Source organism: Rhinoderma darwinii, chromosome 6 (genome assembly GCF_050947455.1).
Source record: "Rhinoderma darwinii isolate aRhiDar2 chromosome 6, aRhiDar2.hap1, whole genome shotgun sequence".
In the NCBI taxonomy this organism is placed as follows: Eukaryota; Metazoa; Chordata; class Amphibia; order Anura; family Rhinodermatidae; genus Rhinoderma; species Rhinoderma darwinii.
Genome location: NC_134692.1, coordinates 108092830 through 108117341, shown reverse-complemented (window position 1 = coordinate 108117341; position 24512 = coordinate 108092830). Strand labels below are relative to the sequence as shown.

The 24512-nt window shown below is 41.4% G+C and overlaps 1 protein-coding gene across 1 annotated transcript in view; it reads left to right on the top strand.

Moving 5' to 3' along the window:
* The window catches only part of GRIN2A (glutamate ionotropic receptor NMDA type subunit 2A), a 608297-nt gene that overhangs the window by 497196 nt on the left and 86589 nt on the right, over positions 1–24512 (top strand). The window contains exon 9 of the mRNA XM_075830090.1: positions 7919–8044. Within this exon, the coding sequence (XP_075686205.1) occupies positions 7919–8044 (126 nt within the window). The remainder of the gene's footprint in view (positions 1–7918; positions 8045–24512) is intronic.

Here is a 24512-nt window from a genome sequence, read left to right as displayed (position 1 = left end):
TGTGTGTGCACATACCCTTACTGACGTCACCTAGCAACGCTGCCGTAATGATGGGTGCACACATGTAGCCACCCGTCATTACGGGGCCTCATGCACACGAGTCGACCATAAAAACACCCGTTATCACGGGTCGTAATTACGACCCGAAATAGCGGGCCCATAGACTTCTGTTAGCCACGGGTACCTTCCCGTTTTCTCACGGGAAGGTGCCCGTGCCGTTAAAAAGATAGAACATGTTCTATTTTTTTATTTTACGGGCCGTGCTCGTAATTACGACTCGTAACTACGAGCACGGCCGGCCGGCCACGGGCAGCCGGCCGCTTTTGCGAACCGTGCTGTCATTATAATTATAGCAGCACGGCCCGTAAAATAGAAAAATAGAACATGTTCTATTTTTTTAACGGCACGGGCACCTTCCCGTGAGAATACGGAAAGGTACCCGTGGGTAACAGAAGTCTATGAGCCCGTTATTGCGGGTCGTAATTACGACCCGCAATAACGGGTGTTTTTACGGTCGTGTGCATGATGGGAGCACGGCTCGGAAAAACGAACGGCTGCCCGTGCTCATCTCCTGAAATACTCTGTGCTGCCTTAAACTCTGTGGACAGGTCAGGATCCTGTTTCTTTTAAATGCTGCTAGGGAACCCGCTCGATCCACTATATAAGGCTACGCTACAGTACAGCATTTAAAAGAAACAGGATCCTGACCTGTCCACAGAGTTTAAGGCAGCACAGAGTATTTCAGGAGATGAGCGTGCAGATTCAGTGCTGTTGTGAACTCTGCTCTTACCATTACGTAGCTCTCAGTCTGTTATCTCTCCTCCACTCCTGTCCTCAAGAACACCTTCACATGATTGCCAAGTCACCACGTAATGGTAAGAGCAGAGTTCACAGCAGCACAGAGTATTTCAGGAGATGAGCGTGCGGATCTTGTGCGTGGTGGTGACTTGCCAATCATGTGAACGTGTTATAGAGGACAGGAGTGGAGGAGATGTAACAGACTGAGCTACGTAATGGTAAGAACAGAGTTCACAGCAGCACAGAGTATTTCAGGAGAGGAGCGTGCAGATTCAGTGCTGCTGTGAACTCTGCTCTTACCATTACGTAGCTCAGTCTGTTACCTCTCCTCCACTCCTGTCCTCAATAACACCTTCACATGATTGGCAAGTCACCACCCCGCACAAGATCCGCACGCTCATCTCCTGAAATACTCTGTGCTGCTGTGAACTCTGCTCTTACCATTACGTGGTGACTTGCCAATCATGTGAAGGTGTTCTGGAGGACAGGAGTGGAGGAGAGGTAACAGACTGAGAGCTACGTAATGGTAAGAGCAGAGTTCGCAGCAGCACTGAATCTGCACGCTCATCTCCTGAAATACTCTGTGCTGCCTTAAACTCTATGGACAGGTCAGGATCCTGTTTCTTTTAAATGCTGCACTGTAGCGCAGCCTTATATAGTGGATCGAGCGGGTTCCCCAGCAGCATTTAAAAGAAACCGTGTTTGTGTATGTGTGTTTGTGTATATATGTGTGTTTGGGTATGTGACTTTGTCTGTTTTTGTTTTTATATGTGTGTGTGTATATATGGGTGTGTTTGTGTATATGTGTTTTGTGTATATGTTTGTGTATATATGGGTGTATTTGTGTATATGTTTGTGTGTAGATGTTTGTGTGTGTTTTTGTATATGTGTATATGTGTGTATATGGGTGTGTGTTTGTGTGTATATATGGGTGTGTTTGTGTATATGTGTTTGTGTATATGTGTGTTTGGGTATGTGTGTTTTTGTTTGTATATGTGTTTGTGTATATGTGTTCGTGTATGTGTGTATAACTGTGTGTGTGTGTGTGTGTGTGTGTGTTTGGATATGTGTGAGTTCGTGTATATGTGTTTGTCTGTTTATGTGTGTGTGTATATCTTGTTGTGTTTGTGTATATATGTGTGTCTGTGTATGGTTGTTTGTTTGTGTGTGCGTGTATATATGTGTGTAGGAGAGTAGAAGTATTGGTATTGTTCACATTGATAACTGTTTTTTTATGTTGTTGCAGATTTTGATGTACCGATTGGACTACATCTACGATTCGTTGGACTACTGCGTAGATCTGCGTTTTTTCAAATTTTAATAAAATGGTTAACGAGGGTTTTGTTGGGGATTTCTTATTTCAATAAAAAAGAATTGTCTTTGTGTTTTTTTTTCAAACTTTATTAGTGCCTAGATAATGGCAGTTGGCTGATTGACAGCGTCCATTATTAAGGCGGTACTTAGTGTTAGCCGGTGCAGAGGCTAGCACTAACCACCCATTATTACCCCGGTACCCACCACCACCAGGGGTGCCGGGAAGAGCTTGGTACGATCCAGTACCCGACCATCTGTTGTGATGGTCGGGTACTGGGGCGGCCGTAGGCTGGTATTATGAGGCTGGGAAGGGCCAAAATCAGTGGACCTTCCCACCCTTGTAATGCTAGGCTGCTGCTGCTGTGTTGTATCGGGCTGGTTATAAAAATGGGGGGGACCCCCACGTCGTTTTTTTTTTGGAATTTAACAAATTTAGCAATAGACGGGTCCCCCACATTTTTAATAACCAGCCATATACAAGGCCGCAGCAGTCTGGCATTACATGGGTGGGAAGGGCCACTGGTTTTGTCCATTCCCAGGCTAATAACACTGTGTTGTATGTGGCTGGTTATGATAAATTGGGTGGAACCCCATGTCTTTTTAAAAAAAAAAAATGTAAATAAATAAATAATTTAAAAAAATGACGTGGGGTCCCCCCCACTTTTATAACCAGCCAGATACAACGCAGCAGCAGCAGCCTAGCATTACAAGGGTGGGAAGGTCCACTGTTTTTGGCCCTTCCCAGCCTCATAATACCAGCCTGCGGCCGCCCCAGAGCCCGACCATCACAACAGATGGTCGGGTACTGGATCGTACCTGGCTCTTCCCGGCACCCCTGGTGGTTTTGGGTACCGGGGTAATAATGGTGGTTAGTGTTAGCCTCTGCACCGGCTAACACTAAGCCTCGCATTAGTAATGGATGTTGTCACTCAGACAGCGGCCATTACTAAAGTGGTAATAATAAAATTTGAAAAGAAAAAGACAAAGATATAGATAAAATATTTTATTGAAATAAAGCACCCCCAACACAACCCTCATTAACCATTTTATTGTAGAAAAAAAACCGTCATCGAAGTAGTCCTCGAAACCGACGTAGTCCAAACACCAAACCTGTAAAAAAATAAAATAATGAAATAAAACATGTCGTAGGCTTAGATTCAGTTTAATGTGTGATACTGACTGTTATACCATGTATAGAAGCCTGCCGTGAAGTTGACTTAGATACAGGGCGCCAGCAGACAGTATCATACATGGCCATACATACATACATATATACAAATATACATACATATATACAAACATACATACATACATATATACAAGCATGCACATATATACATGCAAATATACATACATGCAAACATACACACATATATACATGCAAACTATCATACATACATGCATACACACACACACATGAAAACATACATACAAACAAACATGCAAAGATACATAATACATATATACAAGCATGCACAAATATACATGCAAACATAAATACATGCACATATATATATATAAACATACATGCAAACATACATGCAAAAATAAAAACATGCAAACATACATACATGCACATATATACATACATACATGACAACATACATACAAACATACATGACAACATACATACATGCAAACATACATACATGCAAACATACATACACACATGCAAACATATATACATGCAAATATACATACAAACATGCACATGTATACATACATGCCAACATACATGCAAACATACATGCACATATATACATACATACATGACAACATACATACATGCAAATATACATACATACATACACACATGCACATACATGCCAACATACATGCACATATATACATACATACATACATGACAACATACATACATACATATATATATATACACACATGCAAATATACATACAAACATGCATACATACATGCAAACATACATTCATGCAAACATACATGCAAACATACATACATACAAATATACATACACACATGCACATATATACATACATGACAACATACATACATACATACATGACAACATACATGCAAAAATACATACATGCAAACATACATACATACATACATGCAAATATACATACAAACATGCACATATATACATACATGCCAACATACATGCAAACATACATGCACAGATATACATACATACATGACAACATACATACATACATACATACATGACAACATGCAAACATACATTCATGCAAACATACATTCATGCAAACATACATACATACATACATACATACATACAAACATACATTCATGCAAACATACATACATGCAAACATACATACATACATGCAAATATATACATGCAAATATACATACACACATGCACATATATACATACATGCAAACATACATGCACATATATACATACATACATACATGACAACATACAACATACATACATACATGCCAACATACATACATGCCAAAAAATAATAATAATACGTTCATACTTACTTTCCTCCTGTCCGGCCTCCAGCGATGACGTTTCATTCATGTCGCCGCTGCAGCCTGTGATTGGCTGCAGAGGCGGTCACGTGGGATGAAGCGTCATCCTGACGTACGTGACCGCCACTACAGCCTGTGATTGGCTGCAGCGGCGAAAGGGATGAAACGTCATCGCTGGAGGCCGGACAGGAGGAAAGTAAGTACGAACGTATAATTTTTATTTTTTTATTACATTTAAATGGTATTTTCCGCGCGCCGAGCATGTACTGTGAAGGTTGCTGAAAGAGTTAGTGCAGCCCATTAACTCTATCAGCACCCTGGACAGTAGCATGCTCGGCGCACGTAAGTGACAGGTTCGGTCAGAACTAGTTCGGTCCGAACCGAACTTTTTTGTGAAATTCGGCGAACTAGCCGAACCGAACTTTTGATAAGTTCGCTCATCTCTAATGACCATTATAAAAAAAGAGGCTTATTTTAAAGTAAAAAAACTGAAATTATATTACTTATCTTTATCTGTACTGATAGGTTGTCTTAAAGAGGACTTTCACCCCTCTTAACACGTCTGTTTTAGTAAATACTTGAATTCACCTTTTCCTAAAACTCTGCATTGTGCCGTTCTTCTGTGTTTCCGACTAGAAATTTATGAATAAATTGACACCTTGGTGTTATCTTTTCTTTTGTCAATGAAGTTTGTACCGACACAGTCTGTCACGATCCAGTCAATACTAACCGTGTCAGACTGTGTGGGGACCCACCCTGTAGGCAAGGAATGGGGCAACACCCAGTTGTCAGTTTATTAATAGATTTCGAGGAGGGGTAAAAAACATTTCAGGAGAGCAGACAGGTCCCCATTAAGTAAGATATTAGAGTCCCTGTAATAATATCGAAAAGTGTTTAATGCAATGTAAACTACACTACATTACTGGCATTGATGGATTAAATATGCCATTGACTTTAAAGCAATAAATGTTTTAATATGCATTACAGCCTACCTATTCAACATTGGACCTAATGTATATTAGATTATCTTTTCTGAATTTTGTTAACAAAGATGAAGTCCAAAAATGATTGAGATTGAGATTGTCAGATGACTCTAAGGCCTCATTTACACGAACGTGATATACGTCCGTGCGATGCGCGTGCTTTTCACGCGGTTCGCACGGACCTATACAAGTCTATGGGGGCATGCAGACAGTCAGTCCGTGAGTTTTGCTCAGCGTGAGTGCGCTGAAAAAAACTCACGACATGTTCTAAATTTCTGCGTTTTTCGCGCATCACGCACCCATTGAAGTCAATGGGTGCGTGAAAACCACGAAGGTCGCACGGAAGCACTTCCATGCGAACTGCGTGATTCGCGCAAGAGCTGTCAAACTCTGAATGTAAACAGAAAAGCACCACGTGCTTTTCTCTTTACAAACATCCAAACGGAGTGTCAGAATTTAGAGATGAGCGAACCGAACTTCACCGGGTTCAGCCGAACTCGTTTTGACCGAACCCGGCAAAAAAATTTCCAGTACGCGACGTCAGGAGACAGTCACTGTCCAGGGTGCTGAAAGAGTTAAACTGGTTCAGCACCCTGGACAGTGACTTCCGATCACAATATACATGAACGTGTAAAAAAAAAAAGAAGTTCTGACTTACCGATAACTCCCGGCTTCTTCCTCCAGTCTGACCTCCCGGGATGACAATTCAGTCCAAGTGACAGCTGCAGCCAATCACAGGCCAAGCACAGGCTGCAGCCAATCACAGGCTGCAGCGGTCACATGGACTGCCGCGTCATCCAGGCAGGAGGGGCCGGATGTCAAGAGAGGGACGCGACTGGAGGAAGCAGGAAGTTCTTGGTTAGTATGAACGTCTTTTTTTTATTCACAGGTTGCTGTATATTGTGCTCGGAATTCACTGTTGAGGGTGCTCAAAGAGTTACTGCCGATCAGTTATCTCTTTCAGCACCTTGGACAGTGACTGACGTCGACTAGCCTCATCTCTATGATGGCGGCTGCGCGAAAATCACGCAGCCGCGCATCATACACTGATGACACATGGAGCTGTTAATTGCCTTTTGCGCACGCAAAACGCTGCGTTTTTTTGCATGCGCAAAATGCACACGCTCGTGTAAATGAGGCCTAACAATAATAAACTATTGGAGGAGCCAGCCTCTTTCGCTTTCACTTGTCATGTGTCTCCGGTATCATTTACTTTTTCCAACATCAACCATAAAACAATTGTATCCTTCCCTACCTTTCCTCATATCTCAACATATTCTGAGATGTGTGGTGCGAGATGACCAGCTATGAAAAACAACACGATTTTGCGATACTCTGTCTTGAGGTGTTTATCCTAGATTGGGGGAATTTACTAAGACTGGTATTTTTTTACGGCAGTCTTAATATAAAATACGCTGGAGTAAGATGCACCTAATTTATTAAAATGCACACACCTCTTAATAAATTAGGCACATCTCTGGTTGTCCATGTGCCAAAAAGGGAAATGTGATGTGTATTGCAACCTGTCAAGGGTCTTGCTAGCATGTCGCGATATTGTATTGAATTTGCTTCATGAGAAATTGGAGTCTTCAAACAAATTCAAGTAAGAATAGGGGTGGCACAACTGTATATGTGTATATGTATGTATGTATATATATATATATATATATATATATATATATATATATGTGTACATATATATATATATATCCTAGGCTCAGGCTAAGAGCCCTCAGATACACAGCAAGAAGAAGAATTGAGGCAGCACTCCAAAGTATGTATGTATGTATATATATATATATATATATATATATATATATATTTATTTATTACTTTTTTTTGTTTCTTATTGGATAAATAATGTAACAGACATTAGAAATGAGTTGACTTATGGATTTTTGAAAAGTAGAGCAGGTGGAGAAAAAGATAATGGGAATCATAAGAAGTAAAGTTGGTACGATGGATTCTTTTGTTTGCTGGTTATTTAATGTAATATAAACCTGTCACTTCACGAAGAACATAATGCTACACTTTTCTGACACATTTCATTAAGCATCTTCAGAATAATATGGTCGTTTTTTATCTCGTAGACCATAAATTAGCCTGAAGGTGATGACGCTTTAGAGTGTTACTCAATCTTTAAGTCATGGTGTGTTATAGCTATTGATTGTAAAGGTTCCTCCAGTATGACATAAAGATGACACATATGTCTTAGTGTTCGCTCTAGGCCTTCAGCATCTCATCTGTTTGAATTAATAGTTTGGAGGAAATCTACATGTTTTGAGATGTCAGTTTAATCAATTGTCTGTTTCTCCTTTTTTCTTTCCATCTTCCTGCAGAACCGTTTAGTGCATCTGTCTGGGTGATGATGTTTGTGATGCTTCTCCTTGTGTCCGCTTTTGCTGTTTTTATATTTGAGTACTTTAGCCCTGTAGGATATAACAGGAATTTAGCACAAGGGAAAGGTAAGTTATGAAGAATGTCATATATTATGATTTTCAGTTCATTATACTGTTTTCATGCCTGTTCACATTATTTAATCTGAAATTTGTATTTTACCATGTATGCAATGCTTTCTGTCTGTGTATTAAAAAGAATGTATAACTTTTAATTTTTTATTTTCTTTCCTAATTAAACCAGGTAGTGAAACATAATCTTTTTTTCTAATCTGTTTTTATTTTTGGACTGTAGATTCTCTTTTATTCTATTTTCTGTAAATGATGATGGGGCAGCCATCTTACCTAAGCTGCTGTTAACATCATTTAGATATATGCTTTACGGAAGCCACATGGACCATAGGAACTTCTGAAATGGAAGGGACCCATTTATTTCTATGTAAAAGTTTTCTAGGCATGGTCTGTGACCTGTGCGGAGGTCATTGTGCAGGGAGGTATTGGCTGTGGGGGATCGGTGTCCATCACCTATTGTCGAAGGTGGACCCTGTGTTATCTATATAGAGGTGTTACCTTTTATTGTAATCCTGCCTGTGATGATAATGAGATGAAGCGATCTCTACAGAACAGGAAGTACCTCTTTATTATGAGGTTCAGTGGCTAAAGTGAAAACTGCAAAATTTTAGGATTATTTTTTTTTATATTGATAAAGGTATAGAAAGTTTTAACAATGAATTCACCAAAAATTCTTTAAAAAAAAATAAGTGTAAGGTAAAAACTTTATTTAAGCAATAGGTCATTATCTGATGACACATTCACTTTGAAGAGGCTGTTCATCTTTGGCTACTGTCATATCTTTAGGGGTTGAAGTGATTGTAAATTCTACCAGGTGGTCCTAACACCCTGATTTTTCCAATTCCAAACAATAATAAATACCTATATTTTATTATTGTCATGTTATTATTATTATTTTTTTTATAAGTTTTACTTAGGATCTGAACACATCTGCGTCAAAGGCTCCGTTTGCGGCTGTTCTGGGAAAAAATGCCGGAAAAAATAGCGCAGCATGCTGCGCTTTTACTTCCTTTAAAACGAAAAACGCCCTGACAGAAACCCGAGAGAGCCCATTAAAGTCAATGGGTCCCATTGGGTGTTAAACAAGGGGGAGGAAACCTCCAGCTCACCAGCTTGCCGCCTGGCAGTCCTGCTTCGCCCGGATCTCCGCAACGGTCCACGGTAGGCAATAGTACAAAAGGAAGAATTTGATCCAGCGCTGCAATGGTGTGATTTAAAAAGGAACGTATTCCCAATTTTATTGGTATCCAGAAAACTTGTTTAAAAATTCGGTAACAGGCTTGGCGTCAAGGCAGTATTAGGTAGGTGTATTGAGCCTACGCGTTTCGAGCACGGCTGGTGCTCTTAATCATGGCATTCATTCAACCAACAAGTTTTCTGGATACCAATAAAATTGGGAATACGTTCCTTTTTAAATCACACCATTGCAGCGCTGGATCAAATTCTTCCTTTTGTTCCATTGGGTGTTGTTAGAGTCTGTGATGCAATGGCTCCGGTGCTACTGTTTCCTCTTTCTTCTGTTCCCATGCCACAACGTAAGGACAGAAAAACTTAACACAGATGTGAAAAGAGCCTTACACATGGATTTACTTGTCACATTCCCTGTTCTCAGAACTGGTCTGAGAGGTAGATGAGGGTTAAAACCTTGTATGCTTTGCTTCGCTGTCATTCTCAACCATCTAATTTGCATACTATATAACACCCATGGTGCTAGACCTCTTTGCCAGAGATTGACTTTACTTGCTGTGGCTCGTTTGCTCTTGGGCTTCTGTGAGATCTGTTTGTTACCTAGGCTTTTCTGACTACTCTTCCTGTATTTGAATTTGAGTTACAGTATGTAAAGAGAATATTGGCCAAGTGGAGACCATAACTAGGTATGTGTTAGATTTGATGAGACAAAAAATACATTTATTGTGCTGGACAATGTTATATGGTGATCAAGAGTGAGCGATGAAATCCTGGCATTGCAAGCAGCAACATACCAGCATTGCATTTTACGTGGCATGTACGTGGCAGCCGTTAAGAGGAAGTATGGAATGGGCTCACGTACTGAGCTCGCTCCATACTTAGCGGGTGACAGCTGTGTAAAACAGCCGACACCTCACTGCAACATGTGGAGATCACTTTGATTCTGCCTGTTTAACCCCTTAAATTCCGCTTTAGAATCCCCTTAAAGCCCATAGAGTGTTAGAGTCGGGGACGGCCCCCTCCGACAGGACATTGCCCCCTGTGAAGCGATTGTGGGGAGCCGATGGATGTCATGGCATTTTGGGGGCCTAATGAAGGCCCCCAGGTCTGCCATCTATGTATTCCTTTGAAGCCCTGCCTCTGACTGTCAGTATAGCAATATTCTACAATACATTAGTATTGCAGTATATTATGCAAGCGATCCAACTGATCATTGGATCAAGTCCCCTAGGGGGACTAGTAAAAAACAGTTAAATAAAGTTTTTTCTAATGTTTAAAATGAAAAAAAAAACAAGACAATTTTTTTCCCCAAAGCAATGCTAAAAAAAATTGAAGTTAACATAACTGGTATTGCCCCCTCTGTAAAATTCCAAACTATTACAATATAGTGTATATTGACCTGCTCGGTGAATGCCGTAAAAAAAAAAGTAAAACACCCAAATTGCTGTTTTTTGGTCACCTTAGCTCTCCAAAAAAATGGAATAAAAAAGTGATAAAGAAGTCGCATATACCCCAATCCGGTACCAATAAAAACTAAACCTTGCCCCTCACATCGGCTTTCAGAATATGGTGACAGAATTATTTTTTTTTAGCAAATATTTTTTTTTTAATGAAAGTGGTAAAACATAAAAAAAAAACTCATAAATTTGGTATTGGCGTAATCATATCAACCCGTGGAAACAGGTGAACATGTCTTTTTTCCGCCTGATGGATGCCGTAGAAACAAAATCCTCAAAAAAAAAAATGGCGTAATCGCTGTTTTTTTTTGCCCATTTCACCCCACAAATAATTCATTTTTTTCCAGTAAATTATGCGGTACAATAAATGGTGCCATGAAAACTACAACTTGTCCTGCAACAAAACAAACCCTTATACGGTTATGTCGATGAAAAAATAAATTTTTTTATGGATTTTGGAAGGCGGGAAAGGAAAAAACTAAAATTAAAATCTGAAAAATGACTGTGGAGGGAAGGGGTTAAAGGGAATCTGTCAGCAGTTTTGAGCCTGAGAGCGCTATTTACAGGGTGGGGAGTGCAGTGTAACTTTACCAACGGTAAAATAAAAATAGACATTTTAATGCCCCTAGCACCGTGAACACAAGCTCCACGTAGTTGGCTCCTTAATGTTCAAGTGCTCAAGGCTCTTAAATGTTGCCAGTCCCTCTCCACTGCTCTGAGTGACCGTTTTAGCAGTCTATAGATGGGACACTAGAGCTGTCACTCATGGCAGAGGGGAGGGGCTGGCAGCGTTCAGTGAGGAGAGCCTTGAGCACTTTAAAATCAATGGGCTGCCTTCGGAGCACTTGTGAACGTAGTGCCGGCAGCATTAAAATGTCAATTCTTTCGTCATGTAACTTGAATGACTGACACAAACGGTATAGTTACTCTACACTCCCCAACCTGCCATAAACCATACCCTGCTGTACTGTGTATAGAGACAATACAGGGAGGATTATTAAATAAATAAAAGAGTAAAGAGTAACAGCATTTAAAAAAAAAAAAAGAACAAACACAAAATGTATCTTCTACAAACACACATTTTAAGTATAGGGAGGTTTTACTTAGAAGAGGATGAATATCTTAAGAATTAAAATAAATAAAATAATAAACACGGCTTGGCGCATTTAAGGCTGCACAGCTGCAAACCGGTCAGAGTGCCTATGCTGACTGCTGTCCACAGATGAAATTGCCTGCAACAAGCACGTGAACCTCAGAGCTAAACCATGATGCAATGGGAGAAGACCATTGCAGGCCGAGTATACCCCTGTAACGGCAGCAGTATTGCCTAATGGCAGTGGCCTCTTTCATCAAGATAATGTGGATCCACACTGGAAAAATTGTTTAGAAATGGTTTGAGGAAAATGTCAAAGAATTCAAGGTGTTCACTTGGCCTCCTTCAGAGGTGCCTCAATGGGTCAGAACTGTTATGGCTGCACAAAAGGGACCTTCACAGTATTAGGCCCCATGCACACGAGCGGAGCTTTCATCTGTAATTACGGATGAAATTGCAGACCCATTAATTTCTACAGGCCATGGACACCTTTCAGTATATTTACGGATTTGTGTCCAAGCTGAAGAAATGATCCGCAAAATATAGAACATATCGTATTCTTGTCCACAATTTCGGCACAGACTCGCTCATAGAAGTCTATGGGCGCTTCCGCAATTGCGGACAGCTACGGATGTGCATCCAAATTTGCGGATCCGTATTTGTGGACAGTAAAAACCCTAACGGTCGTGTGCATGAGCCCTAAGGCAGGAGACTATGCAGAAGAATAAATAGATTTATTTCCTAAGAGACAGAATACAGATTGAAATAGGCCTTTTGACATCCTGCAAAGAAAAATGGATATTTATACATATATGTCTTTAGAAAACATGTATCCAGCATGTGAATGGGCTGAGTAGACATTCAGGCTCAAATAATTCACTGATCCCAAGAACATTGCCTTCAACCTTGACCTCCAGAAACTAGATTAGGAATGTACAAGAGCACAGAATGGAGAAATCTATAGGAGTATAATGTAGGATTTATGAATGTTCTTATACAGCGAACATATTGACTAAAAAAAAAAATCATCTGGGACTGATGCATTCTTGAAAAAGCACTGCCTGAGTTGTATGTTAGAAATGTTACTTCACGCTAAAATTAAATATTATTACATATATAATATTTTCTAACCCTGTCAGTCAAATAAAACAAAAATGACAGATGTCCACAAATAGGAACTAATGTGTTAACTTTTGCTTGGTGGAAATATTTACTAAATAAACAAATGTTCTGTTCTATGTCTTAACGGAATTTAATAAAACATCAGGACTGGCGACATTGTGTTGTTTCTTCAATATTACTTTTTCAAAGCAGTTAACTAACGTTGAGTCTCGTGTACTGTAAGAATTGATTATCAGTAAAGGCAAAATATGGAAATGATATTCTGAAACGTTCGATTATATTTCTTAAACGACAGGTGTCGCGAAAAAAATGTTTTTATATGTTTTTGCTTTTAGTATGTTATTAAAATACATTTTATTTATTTGTGTTTTTGTGTTTTACTTTTTTATTTTTTCTTTCTTTTACTTCTCTATGGTGGCTGCCATTTTTTTTTCATCTCTGTATGTGTCGATTAACGACACATACAGAGATGGAATACGGCACATATATCCCCATAGTGAATGCGAACGGGAGCCGTTCCATTCACTATAGTGTACGCCGTCTACGTGGGAACGGCGCATGCGCCGCTTCCACACAGTCCAAAAGGAAGGTCTTCGGCCGAGCGACATCCGGCGCCATTTTCATGTGGACCGGAAGCCGCGGCCAGACAGTAAGATGACTATTTCCGGTCGCGGCTTCCGTCCATATGTTCAGAAGCAAGGACTAGGAGCGGAGGGAGCGGACGGAGCGGAGGCAGCAACGACGGCAGGAGCAGGTAAGTTATGTTTGTGTTTGTGCGTGTTATACTGTGTGATTACACTGTATCTAATCCTCCTACACTGTGCATTAACTCAAAAAATGGCGGCACACAGTGTAGGAGGTTTGAACATTCAACCCCCTCCTTTCTCCTGGCACTAGCCAGGATAAAGGAGGGGGCATTGTGTGAGCTCACTAGAGCGTGTGTGACTACACCAAATTTGCAGCATAAAGCAATGAGGTTGCTTTACCACATTGCAATGCTGCAATTTTGGGAATTGCTCCCTCTAGTGACCAGCACATGGAAATGTTATAAATTAGAATCTAATTTATAATATTTCCTGACTTGTGAAAAAATAAAAAATAATTAGAACAATGTGTAATCATTTATTGACTAACATTTTAACTAAAAAAAATAAAATAATTTCTAGCGACACATTCCCTTTAATGGAGTTGTTTCATGCAGGCATAAGGATTGCATGGGAACATCTAAGAGTAGGATTCCCTACTTAAGACCCCCCTCCCCACCATGAGCCAGACCGGAGAGAGCAACACTGTGAGATAATATCTCTCTCTCTCTCTCTCTCTCTGGTAGACTCAAGTCATCCATTTAATACATGGACGGTCATGTTTTACTACATCCCCTCTCCAGTGGCTACATCTCCCCTGGCAAAATCAACTTAAAGGCTATGTACACCTTTGAAACCTATTTTTTGCTTTTTAAATAAAGCAGTGTATCAGTGTTTGGTGTAACTTTGTAATTACTTTTTATTAAAAGTTATTTTTACTTTATCAGAAACAGCTGATTTGTATCCTGGATACACAACAGCTGTATCTTGCTTTGATACCTGCATCCGTCAGGTCAGTGGGACTGACGGGTTCAGTGACAGCGGGTCCAGCGTGCCTCTAACACGCAAGATCGAGCTTTATCAATCACATCTATCACGACTGCGGGGAATGTGGACCCACTGGGCCACTCCGCCGTAACGGAGTGGCAGCTGGCCAAACAAATATATATATATATATATATATATATATATATATATATATATATATGTCACTTGGTCAATGGTACCTGGATGGGAGGTCGGTGCCGGATAGCTGGAAGCTGGCTTCTGCCGGATTATCGGAAATTGGTTTGTGCTGGATTATCAGAAACTGGCTTGTGCTTACATATTGGAAACTGGCTTGTGCTGGATTATCGGAAACTGGCTTGTGCTGGATTATCGGAAGCTGGTTTGTGCTGGATTATCGGAAGCTGGCTTGTGCTGGACACTAGGCTTGACACGGACACTGGACATGGATACTGAAGTCGTAATGGATACTGCACGCAGATACTGAACTTGTCACAGACAATGGACATGAATACTGAAGTCGTCACGGACACAGGTTTCAGGAACAAGTTACTGAACCTTTGCAAACTAACACTTGGTTAGAAACCACATTGCTCCGGCACTGGGATACAGGGCAGACTTCCTTTTATACATCAGGGTATTCTGAGATAGGCTGGGGGCACAATTACTGGTGCGCACGCTGGCCCTTTAAGAATTGGCCAGAGCGCACGCACGCACCCTATGCGTCCTTTGAAGTGTTGTGCAGATATGAAATGGCGGAGATAATTTTCAAGTATTTGGTTAATTCTTTCAACTTGGCCATTGGATTGCATGTGGTATGCGGTCGAGAAGTTCAGTCTCACATCCAGAAGCTTGCACAGGGGTCTCTAGAATTTGGAAGTGAATTGCATGCCCCGGTCAGACACGATGTGAAGGGGCAATCCGTGCAGATGGAAAACATGGTGAATAAACAAACTTGCCAGGCGAGTAGCTTAGGGAAGGACAAACAAAGAAACAAATGTGCCATTTTGGAAAAACAGTCGACAATAACCCAAATAGTGGTGCATCCATCAGAAAGAGGAAGATCCATAATGAAATCCATGGCAATGTGTTACCAAGGATAGTTTGAAACTGGCAAGGGTTGAAGCAGACCCGCAGGCTTGGAGTGAGTATTTTAGTTTTGAGCACGCTTGGTACAAGATGAGACAAAGTCCATGACATCTTTGGGCAACGTGGGCCACCAGTAGTTGCGAGAGATAAAGGCCTGAGTCTTCTGAATGCCTGAATGACTTGCCAACTTGGAATTATGACTCCAGATGAGAATTTTCTTCCTGTCAACGAATAAAAATTTTCCTAGGAAGAATGTCTTTAATCTGCAGGGGGTTAACGGGAATAATACTGGAAGGGTCAATAATATGCTCCTCTTCAGCATCATCTGTCTCAAATGTACGAGACAGTGAATCAGCCTTGACATTTTTAACAGTAGGATAGGAAAGGAGTAGAAATTTGAATCTGGCAAAGAATAGTGACCATCTGGCTTGATGCGGATTCAGGCATTGTGCAGACTGTAAGTAAGTGAGATTCTTGTGATCAGTGTAGATGATAATTGAATGAGCAGACCCCTTTAGCAAATTCCCCCACTCCTCCAAATTGATGGCAAATAGCTCATGGTCCCGAATGGAGTCGTTTGTTTCTGATGCATAGAAGAGTTTTGAGAAGTCACAGGAGACCGCCTTACCCTTGGAGTTTCTTTGACAGAGAAGTGCTCCAGCACCAATGGAAGAAGCGTCAACCTCCAACGAGAACTCCCGAGATGCATCAGGATGGTGAAGAACGGAGGCAGAAGTGAATTCCCTCGTGAGATTAGTGAATGCCAACTTTGCTTCAGGGGTCCAGACTTTAGCATTTAGATTGGTGAGAGCAAAGATAGGGTCGGTAAGCGAAGAGAAGTTTGGGATGAACTGGCGAGAGAAATTTGCGAAGCCTAAAAATCTTTGTATGGCGTGGAAACCTTGAGGATGTGGCCACTCCAAGATGGATTTTACTTTTTCCAAATCCATCTGGAGTCTATGATCGGAAACTTTATAGCCCAGAAAGGGCAAGGATTTTCTTTCGAATACACACTTTTCTAATTTGGCGTAGAGGTTATTCCCCCTTAACCACGACAGGACTTGGCGAACATGCTTCCGGTGAGTATACAGATCTGGTGAGTAGATCGAAATCGTCCATATACACCACCACACAGACATACAGTAAATCCCGGAATATGTCGTTCACGAATTCCTGGAACACAGCTGGAGAGTTACATACTCCAAAGGGCATCACAAGATATTCGTAGTGACCGTCTCTGGTGTTGAATGCGGTTTTCCATTCATCACCTTTGCGGATACGGATCAATTTATAAGCCCCACGTAGATCCAGCTTTGTGAAAATCTTGACCCCACGTATTGTGTTGAAGAGCTCTGAGATCAGCGGTAAGGAGTACTTATTTTTGACAGTGATTTGGTTCAAACCACGATAATCAATATAAGGCCAGAAAGATCCATCTTTCTTTTCCACAAAAAAGAATCCGGCTCCGGCTGGAAAAGTAGATTTCCTGATAAACCCCCTCTCGAGGTTCTCCTTGGCATATGCCAACATGGCTTGGGTTTCAGGCAGAGACAGAGAGTATATACCCATCCACGAGGAGGTGAAGTCTCAATCAGACAGTCGTAAGGAGTATGAGGAGGCAGGATCCCAGCCTCCTTCTTGCTGAAGACATCCGCAAAACAGGCATACTGTGGAGACAGACCAGGGAGTAACTGAGGCACCGGAGATTGGACAGGATGAACATGAGGCATACAGCGGTGTAGACATCAGGATCCCCACTGGAGAACTTCTCAGGAATTCCAGTCGAGAACAGGAGCGTGTTGACTAAGACATGGTAGTCCCAGAAGGATTGGATTAATAGCCTTAGGCAGAACATAGAAGGTCATAGAACACCCACTTGTAACCTCAAAGGTTCTGTGACAGAGAGATTTGGATCTGGCAATGGTTGACCATTTATGGAAGCTACCTGTAGAGATTTCTCCAGAGGAGTCATGGGCACGTCTATTAAGGCCTGATTAATGAAGTTTGCAGCTGCTCCAGAGTTCAAATAAGAGGAAACAGAATGTGATTCTTCACCTGAGGTGATTGTTATAGGAATTGAGAGATTAAGAGAGAATTTTGCAGAAGGCATAGGTCAACCTAGGGTAGTCCCTCCTATCAACCCTAGGTGCTGGAGTTTCTCGGCTTCTGGGGACTTTGACAAATAAAATTACCCTTGTTGCCGCTCCTGATCAGACAGTCTGACTCTATCCACTTGCATAGGTCCTTCAGGCCGAACAGCAGAAGAAAGTAGCAGGGGTCTTTAAAAATGAGGTGCCTATCTGTAGGACCTTCGCTCAGAGAACTTCCTGGGAGGGCTCTCGGAACCTCATGTCAATGTGTGTCGACAGGAGAATCAGGGCATCCAGGGTAGAAGGTTGCCCCCTGCCAGGTGGTTGCCAACAAGGTCTCGTTGTTCCACGCAAGCTCTGTTGCCAATGTACGAAACTTTATGGCATACTCTCCTACCGTCAATTCCCCTTGGCGGAGTCAGAAGCGAAGAAGCGGCTGAAGACGTATGGCCCGTTTCCTTAAACACTGTGCGAAAAGTATCTATGAACAGCTGCAGATTAGAAGACTCTTGCCCCTCATGTTCCCAGATAGGATTCGCCCATGCCAGAGCTTTGCTCGACAGTAGGGAGACAATTAAGGCTACTTTGGTCTGATCAGATGGGTACTGATGTCATGCAGCTTGAAATGGATGTTGCACTGGTTGAGGAAGCTTCGACAGGCTCTTGCATCTCCATCGTAACGGGGTGGAAGTGGCAAAGAAATGCTAGCCCCAGAACTGATAGGAGTTATGATGGTTTGAGAAGTAGATGGAGCAGCAACTTGAGAGGTTGTCAGGGGAACAACAGAAGCAAAGTCCAGGCATGTGGCAATGGAATTGACCGCTTGCAGAAGCTGATCCTGGCGTGAACGGCTTGAACTGCCGTTTTGGGTTGACCAGCGGGATTCATGGCCTGAGCAAACTGTCATGACTGCCGGGAATGTGGACCCACTGGGCCACTCCGCCGTAAGGGAATGGCGGCTGGCCAAGCGAATATATAATAGTTACTTGTTCGATGGTACCTTGATGGCAGACTGGTGCTGGATAGCTGAAAGCTGGCTTGTGTCAAAGTCGTCACGGACGCAGGTTTCAGGAACAGGTTATGGAACCTTTGCAAACTAACACTTGGTTAGCTACAACAATGCTCAAGCACTGGGAGACAGCGCAGACTTCCTTTTATAAATCAGGGTTTGCTGAGATAGGCTGGGGGCACAATTATTGGTGTGTGCGCTGGTGCTTTAAGAATTGGCTGGAGTGTGCGCACCCTTCAGGGTCCTTGTGGCAGCAGGCAGAGCATGCCGGCGTCCCATAGAGGAAGGAAGGGGATGCCGGCGGTAAGTACATACAGGCTGGCAATAAGTACTAGACAGTCGGCGCTACAACTTCTAAGTTCATAACAGATGTGATCGATGACAGGGGGATCCTGCATGTCAGAGACATGCAGGATCCTCTGTTAGGCTGGGTTCACAGGAGCATGTTACGTCCGTAATGGATGGAACGTATTTCGGCCGCAAGTCCCAGACCGAACACACTGCAGGGAGCCGGGCTCCTAGCATCATAGTTATGTACGATTCTAAGAGTCCCTGCCTCGCTGCAGGACAACTGTCCCGTACTGTAATCATGTTTTCAGTACGGGACAGTAGTTCCACGGAGAGGTAGGGACTTCTAGTATCGTACATAACTATGAGGCTAGGAGCCCGACTCCCTGCAGTGTGTTCGGTCCCGCTGACCTGACGGATACAGGTTTCAGCACAAGATATATCTGATGTGTATCCAGGATACAATGCAGCTGTATCTGAAAAAGTAAAAGTAATTTTTAATAAAAAGTAATTACAAAGTTGCAACAAACACATTGATACTATTTTATTTAAAATATATATATATATATATATGTTTTCAAAGGTGTAGATAGCCTTTAAGGGGGCTCTTGTTTGGTAAAATGTACCAGATAAACCTGCATGAAAACCTATAGGTTGTCTTAGGCAGTTTATGTCATACTCCTGATCATTACTGTCCAATTAACTATCATTGAGGTCTTTTTTGTAAGGGGCATTGTAGTGCAAGCCCTTCAATAATACAGAATATTATTTCATAAAGTACTTATATACTATGTTCTGTAGCAATCCATGGAATGAGATATGTATAGAATGCAGATATTGTGTAAGTTGAAACATTATTTATTAAAAATGCATTAAAAAGTTAATTTTGAATGACACAACCTGACAATCTACTGTCCATGATTAGTAGATGCCCCCAGGCTCATAAGCTTAAACATAATTTTTTTCATGAATAAAAGACTAAGGTTTCTAAATAATACAGTACATTAACTCAAGAATTTTCTCTACTGAGTCATCATTGTCAAGCCTTCTGCAACATTCCTTAACTGGGTATTCTTATCTTGACATAATTTGTATGTAAATGTATAAATTCTCAATGTGCATTTTTTTACTATGCATTTTTTTTTCTAATTTTTTTTATAGGTAATATAACCTATGATTACATATTTTTCTTTATGTAAAGTAAAATTTCTGGATTACTCTCTATAAAGAGCTTATCTCGGTAATTCCAGCAAAAAAATGTTTAACCCCTTCCCGCCGCAGCCCTTTTTCTGATTTTCATTTTCGTTTTTTCCTCCCCACCTTCCAAAAGCCATAACATTTTTATTTTTCCGTCGATATAGTCCTATGAGAGCTTGCTTTTTGCGGGATGAGTTGTAGTGTTTTGCAGCACCATTTATTGTGCCATATAATGTACTAGGAAATGGGCAAAAAATTATTTGTGGGGTAGAAAATGAAAAAAACAGTGACTCCTCCATTGTTTTTTGCTTGTCATTTTTACGGAATTCACTGTGCAATTAAAACAACATGTTAACTTTATTCTGTGGGTCAATACGATTACAGAGATACCAAATATATATAGTTTTTTTTCTATATTTTACTACTTTTACAAGTAAAAACCTTAGTGTAAAAAATGTATTTAGTGTCACCAAATTCCGAGAGACATAACTTTTTTATTTTTCTGTCGATTAAGTAGTACGAGGGTTTATTATTTGTGGGATAAGCTGTAGTTTTTAATCATACCATATTGGTGTACATCCGACGTTTTGATCACTTTTTATTTCATTTTTTGTGGGAGATGAGGTGACCAAAAAATAGAGATTCTGCCGTTTAAATTATTATTTTTTTTACGGTGTTCACCATGCGGGTTAAATAATGATATATTGTAAAAGTTCAGACTTTTACGGACGCGGCGATACCAATTATGTTTATTTATTTTTTGACTATGCTTTAGGGGGAAAATGAGAAAAGGGGGGGTTTTTGAACTTTTCATGTTTTAATTTTTTTTTTACATAGAAAAACCCCTTTATTTTACACATTTTTAGTTTTTGTATTAGTCCCCCTAGGGGACTTCAACCAGCGATCGTTAGATCGCTTGCACGATATACTGCAATACTAATGTATTGCAGTATATCGTGATTCTGACAGTCTCCTATGAAGCCCTGCCGGAGGCAGCGCTTAATAGGAGCACAAAGATGGCGGACCTGGGGGCCTTTATTAGGTCCCAGGCAGCCACAGCAACCTTCGCCCCCCCCCCCCAATTACGTTGTGGGTGCCGCGATGAGCTGTTAGAGGTGGTCGCCCCCCTCTTTCTAACGAGTTAAATGCTGCGGTCGCTATTGATTGCGCCATTTAACGGATTAAATGCTAGAGCGGGATCCCGCTCGTCACTCTGAAGTGTCGGCTGTAGCACACAGCCGACACCGGCATCGTATGGAGCGGGTTCACTCCGTGAGCCCGTTCCATACTTCCCCTACCCGACTTTGGCGTATGGATACGTCAAATGTCAGGAAGGGGTTAAAGGCTATGCACACCTTTCCAAGGATTATTAGTATTATTATTATTAATAATAATAAATATGTTTTTTGTTTTTCTAAGCAACTTTCAAATTCACTTTTAAGTTTAGTTTTTTTTACTTTTTACGATACAGTTTCTATGTATCCTGTACACATAGAAGCTGCATCGCTATCTCTCAGCTGAATCTGCCAGTTCAGCTGAGCTGTCGGTTGAGAGCGAGTCCTGCATGTCTCTGACACACAGGATCCGGCTAATATCGATCACATCTAAGTTATGAACTTAGATGATGTGATCTATATCAGGTGGATCCTGTGTCAGAGACATGCAAGACCTGCTCTCAGCGGAGCCATCAGTTCAGCTGAACTGACTAAATCAAATGAGAGGGAATGATACAGCTTCTATGTGTACAGGATACATAGAAGCTGTATCGTAAAAAGTAAAAACAAAACTTAATAAAAGTGAATTTACAGTTTCTTAAAAACACCAAAATACATTCATTGTAGTAAAAAAAAAAAAAACAACAATTGCGACCAAAGGTTAACATAAACTTTAAGGAGCAAACCGTGTTCATTTGCTCTAAAAGGGCATATGTATGTCATAGAGGGGGATTCCTCTGCTTAAGATTCCCTTCTGTTAGGGAGAGCAGAGATCCTAATTTGCAGGACGGTGCAGCCATCTACCAAGTCATGGGTCCTAAAGATTAAGGGCAATGCTGATTAAATTAATTTATTATGCATCACTCCCAATGTATGTGGTGTCTTATAATTTTGGAGTCTAAACAAATATTTCAAAAACACTATTCGGGCATGACCAGATGTGGCGTATTTCTCCCGCCACTGTCCGCATCAATGCCGAACATAATCTGCGTTGCAGATTCTGTTGCGGCTCTGGCTAAAATGGGCATTAAATTGATGCGGACTAGCCGTTTCGTATTGAGGTGAAAGTACTTTCCTTCTCTCTATCAGTGCAGGATAGAGAGAAGGGACAGCCCTTTCCCTAGTAAAAGTAAAAGAAATTCATACTTAACCGGTCGTTGTCTTGGTGACGCGTCCCTCTCTTGACATCCAGTCTGACCTCCCTGGATGACGCGGCAGTCCATGTGACCGCTGCAGCCTGTGATTGGCTGCAGCCATCACTTGGACTGAAACGTCATCCCGGGAGGCCGGACTGGAGGAAGAAGCAGGGAGTTCTTGGTAAGTATGAACTTCTTTTTTTTACACGTCGATCTATATTGTGATCGGAAGTCACTGTCCAGGGTGCTGAAACAGTTACTGCTGATCGTTTAACTCTTTCAGCACCCTGGACAGTGACTATTTACTGACGTCGCCTAGCAACGCTCCCGTAATTACGGATGCACACACGTAGTCACCCGTAATTACGGGAGCCCCATTGACTTCTATGGGCCTGCCCGTGCCGTAATAACGCTTGTGATTACGGGCGTTTTTACATTAGTGTGCATGGGGCTTCAGTCTGGCTGTAGCACTAAAAATACATTCCCGTCCAGCCAGAATGAAGAAATGTCATGTTCGTAAAACAAATACGCTACGCAGCACACATAACATCTGCGGACTTCATTGCGGAATTTTGACTCTCCATTGAAGTCAATGGAGAAATTCCGCAATGAGTCCGCAACAAGACCGCCACACGTCCGCAACAACCTGTGTATGCTGCGTACACCAAATTCTGCACCGCAGCCTATGGTCCGCAACGGAGTTTTCCGCAGCGTGTAAACGAACCTCACTAAAGAGCTGTGGAAAGCAATGGAGAAACGTGTACGCTGCGGATTTCCGTAGCGGACTGTCTGCAGCGGAATTCCGTAGCAATTCCGCCACGTCTGGTCATGCCCTTCTAGTGATTCTTCTATATACTAACCCCTTCCTGTCGCAGCATTTTTGGGGATTTTCACTTTAGTTTTTTCATCCCCACTTTCCATAAGCCGTAAGTTTTTTATTTTTCCATCAATATTGCCGCATGAGGGCTTGTTTTTTGCGGGACAAGATGTCGATTTTCACAGCACCATTTATTGTACCATATAATTTAGTGGGAAACTGGAAACAACATTTGTGTGGTGGCATAATATAAAAAACAGTGATTCCTCAATATTTTGGGTGGTTTTGTTTTTACGGCGTTCACCGTGCGCTAAAAACGGCATGTTAACTTTATTCTCCGGGTTAATACAATTACAGCTATTCCAAATTTATATGTTTTTTTTTATGTTTTACTACTTTTACAATGAAAAAAACTAATTTGTTAAAAATAAATTTGAGTTTTGTCGCCATATTCTGAAAGCCATAACTTTATCATTTTTCTGTTGATTTAGCGGTGTGAGGGCTTATTTTTTGCAAGGCAAGTTGTAGTTTCTATTGGAATAATTTTGGGGTACAAGAGGCTTTTTCTTCACTTTTTATTTATTTTTTTGTGGGAGATGAAGTGACCACAAAATAGCAATTCTGAAGTTTTTAATTTTTATTTTTTACGCCGTTCACCGTGCGGACTAAATATTTGATATATTGTAATAGTTCAGACTTTTACAGACACGTAGATTTTTTTTACATTGTGCTTGAGGGAAAAGTTTTTTTTTGGAACTTTTAATTCTTTTTAATTTTTTTTAAAAACTTTATTTTACGGCTTTTTTACTTTTTTTACTTGTCACTCTAGGGGAGTTGAGCCAGCGATCACGGGATCGCTTGCACAATATACTGCAATACTAATGCCGGTGGCAGGGCTTTAAAGGAGTATATAGATGGCAGACCTGGGGGCCTTCATCAGGCCCCCAGCTTGCCATGCCAACCAACGGCCCCCCCGATCTCACCGCGGGGGGGGGGGATGATTGGAACGTTACAGGGGTTCGCCCCCCTGTTATTAGTCATTTAAATGCTGTGGTCGCTATTGACGGCGGCATTAACGGGATCCCGCTCGTTACCCGGGAGTGACAGCTGTAACACACAGCGGACACACACATTCTATGGCGCGGGCTTAGCCCGTGAGCCCGCTCCATACTCTCC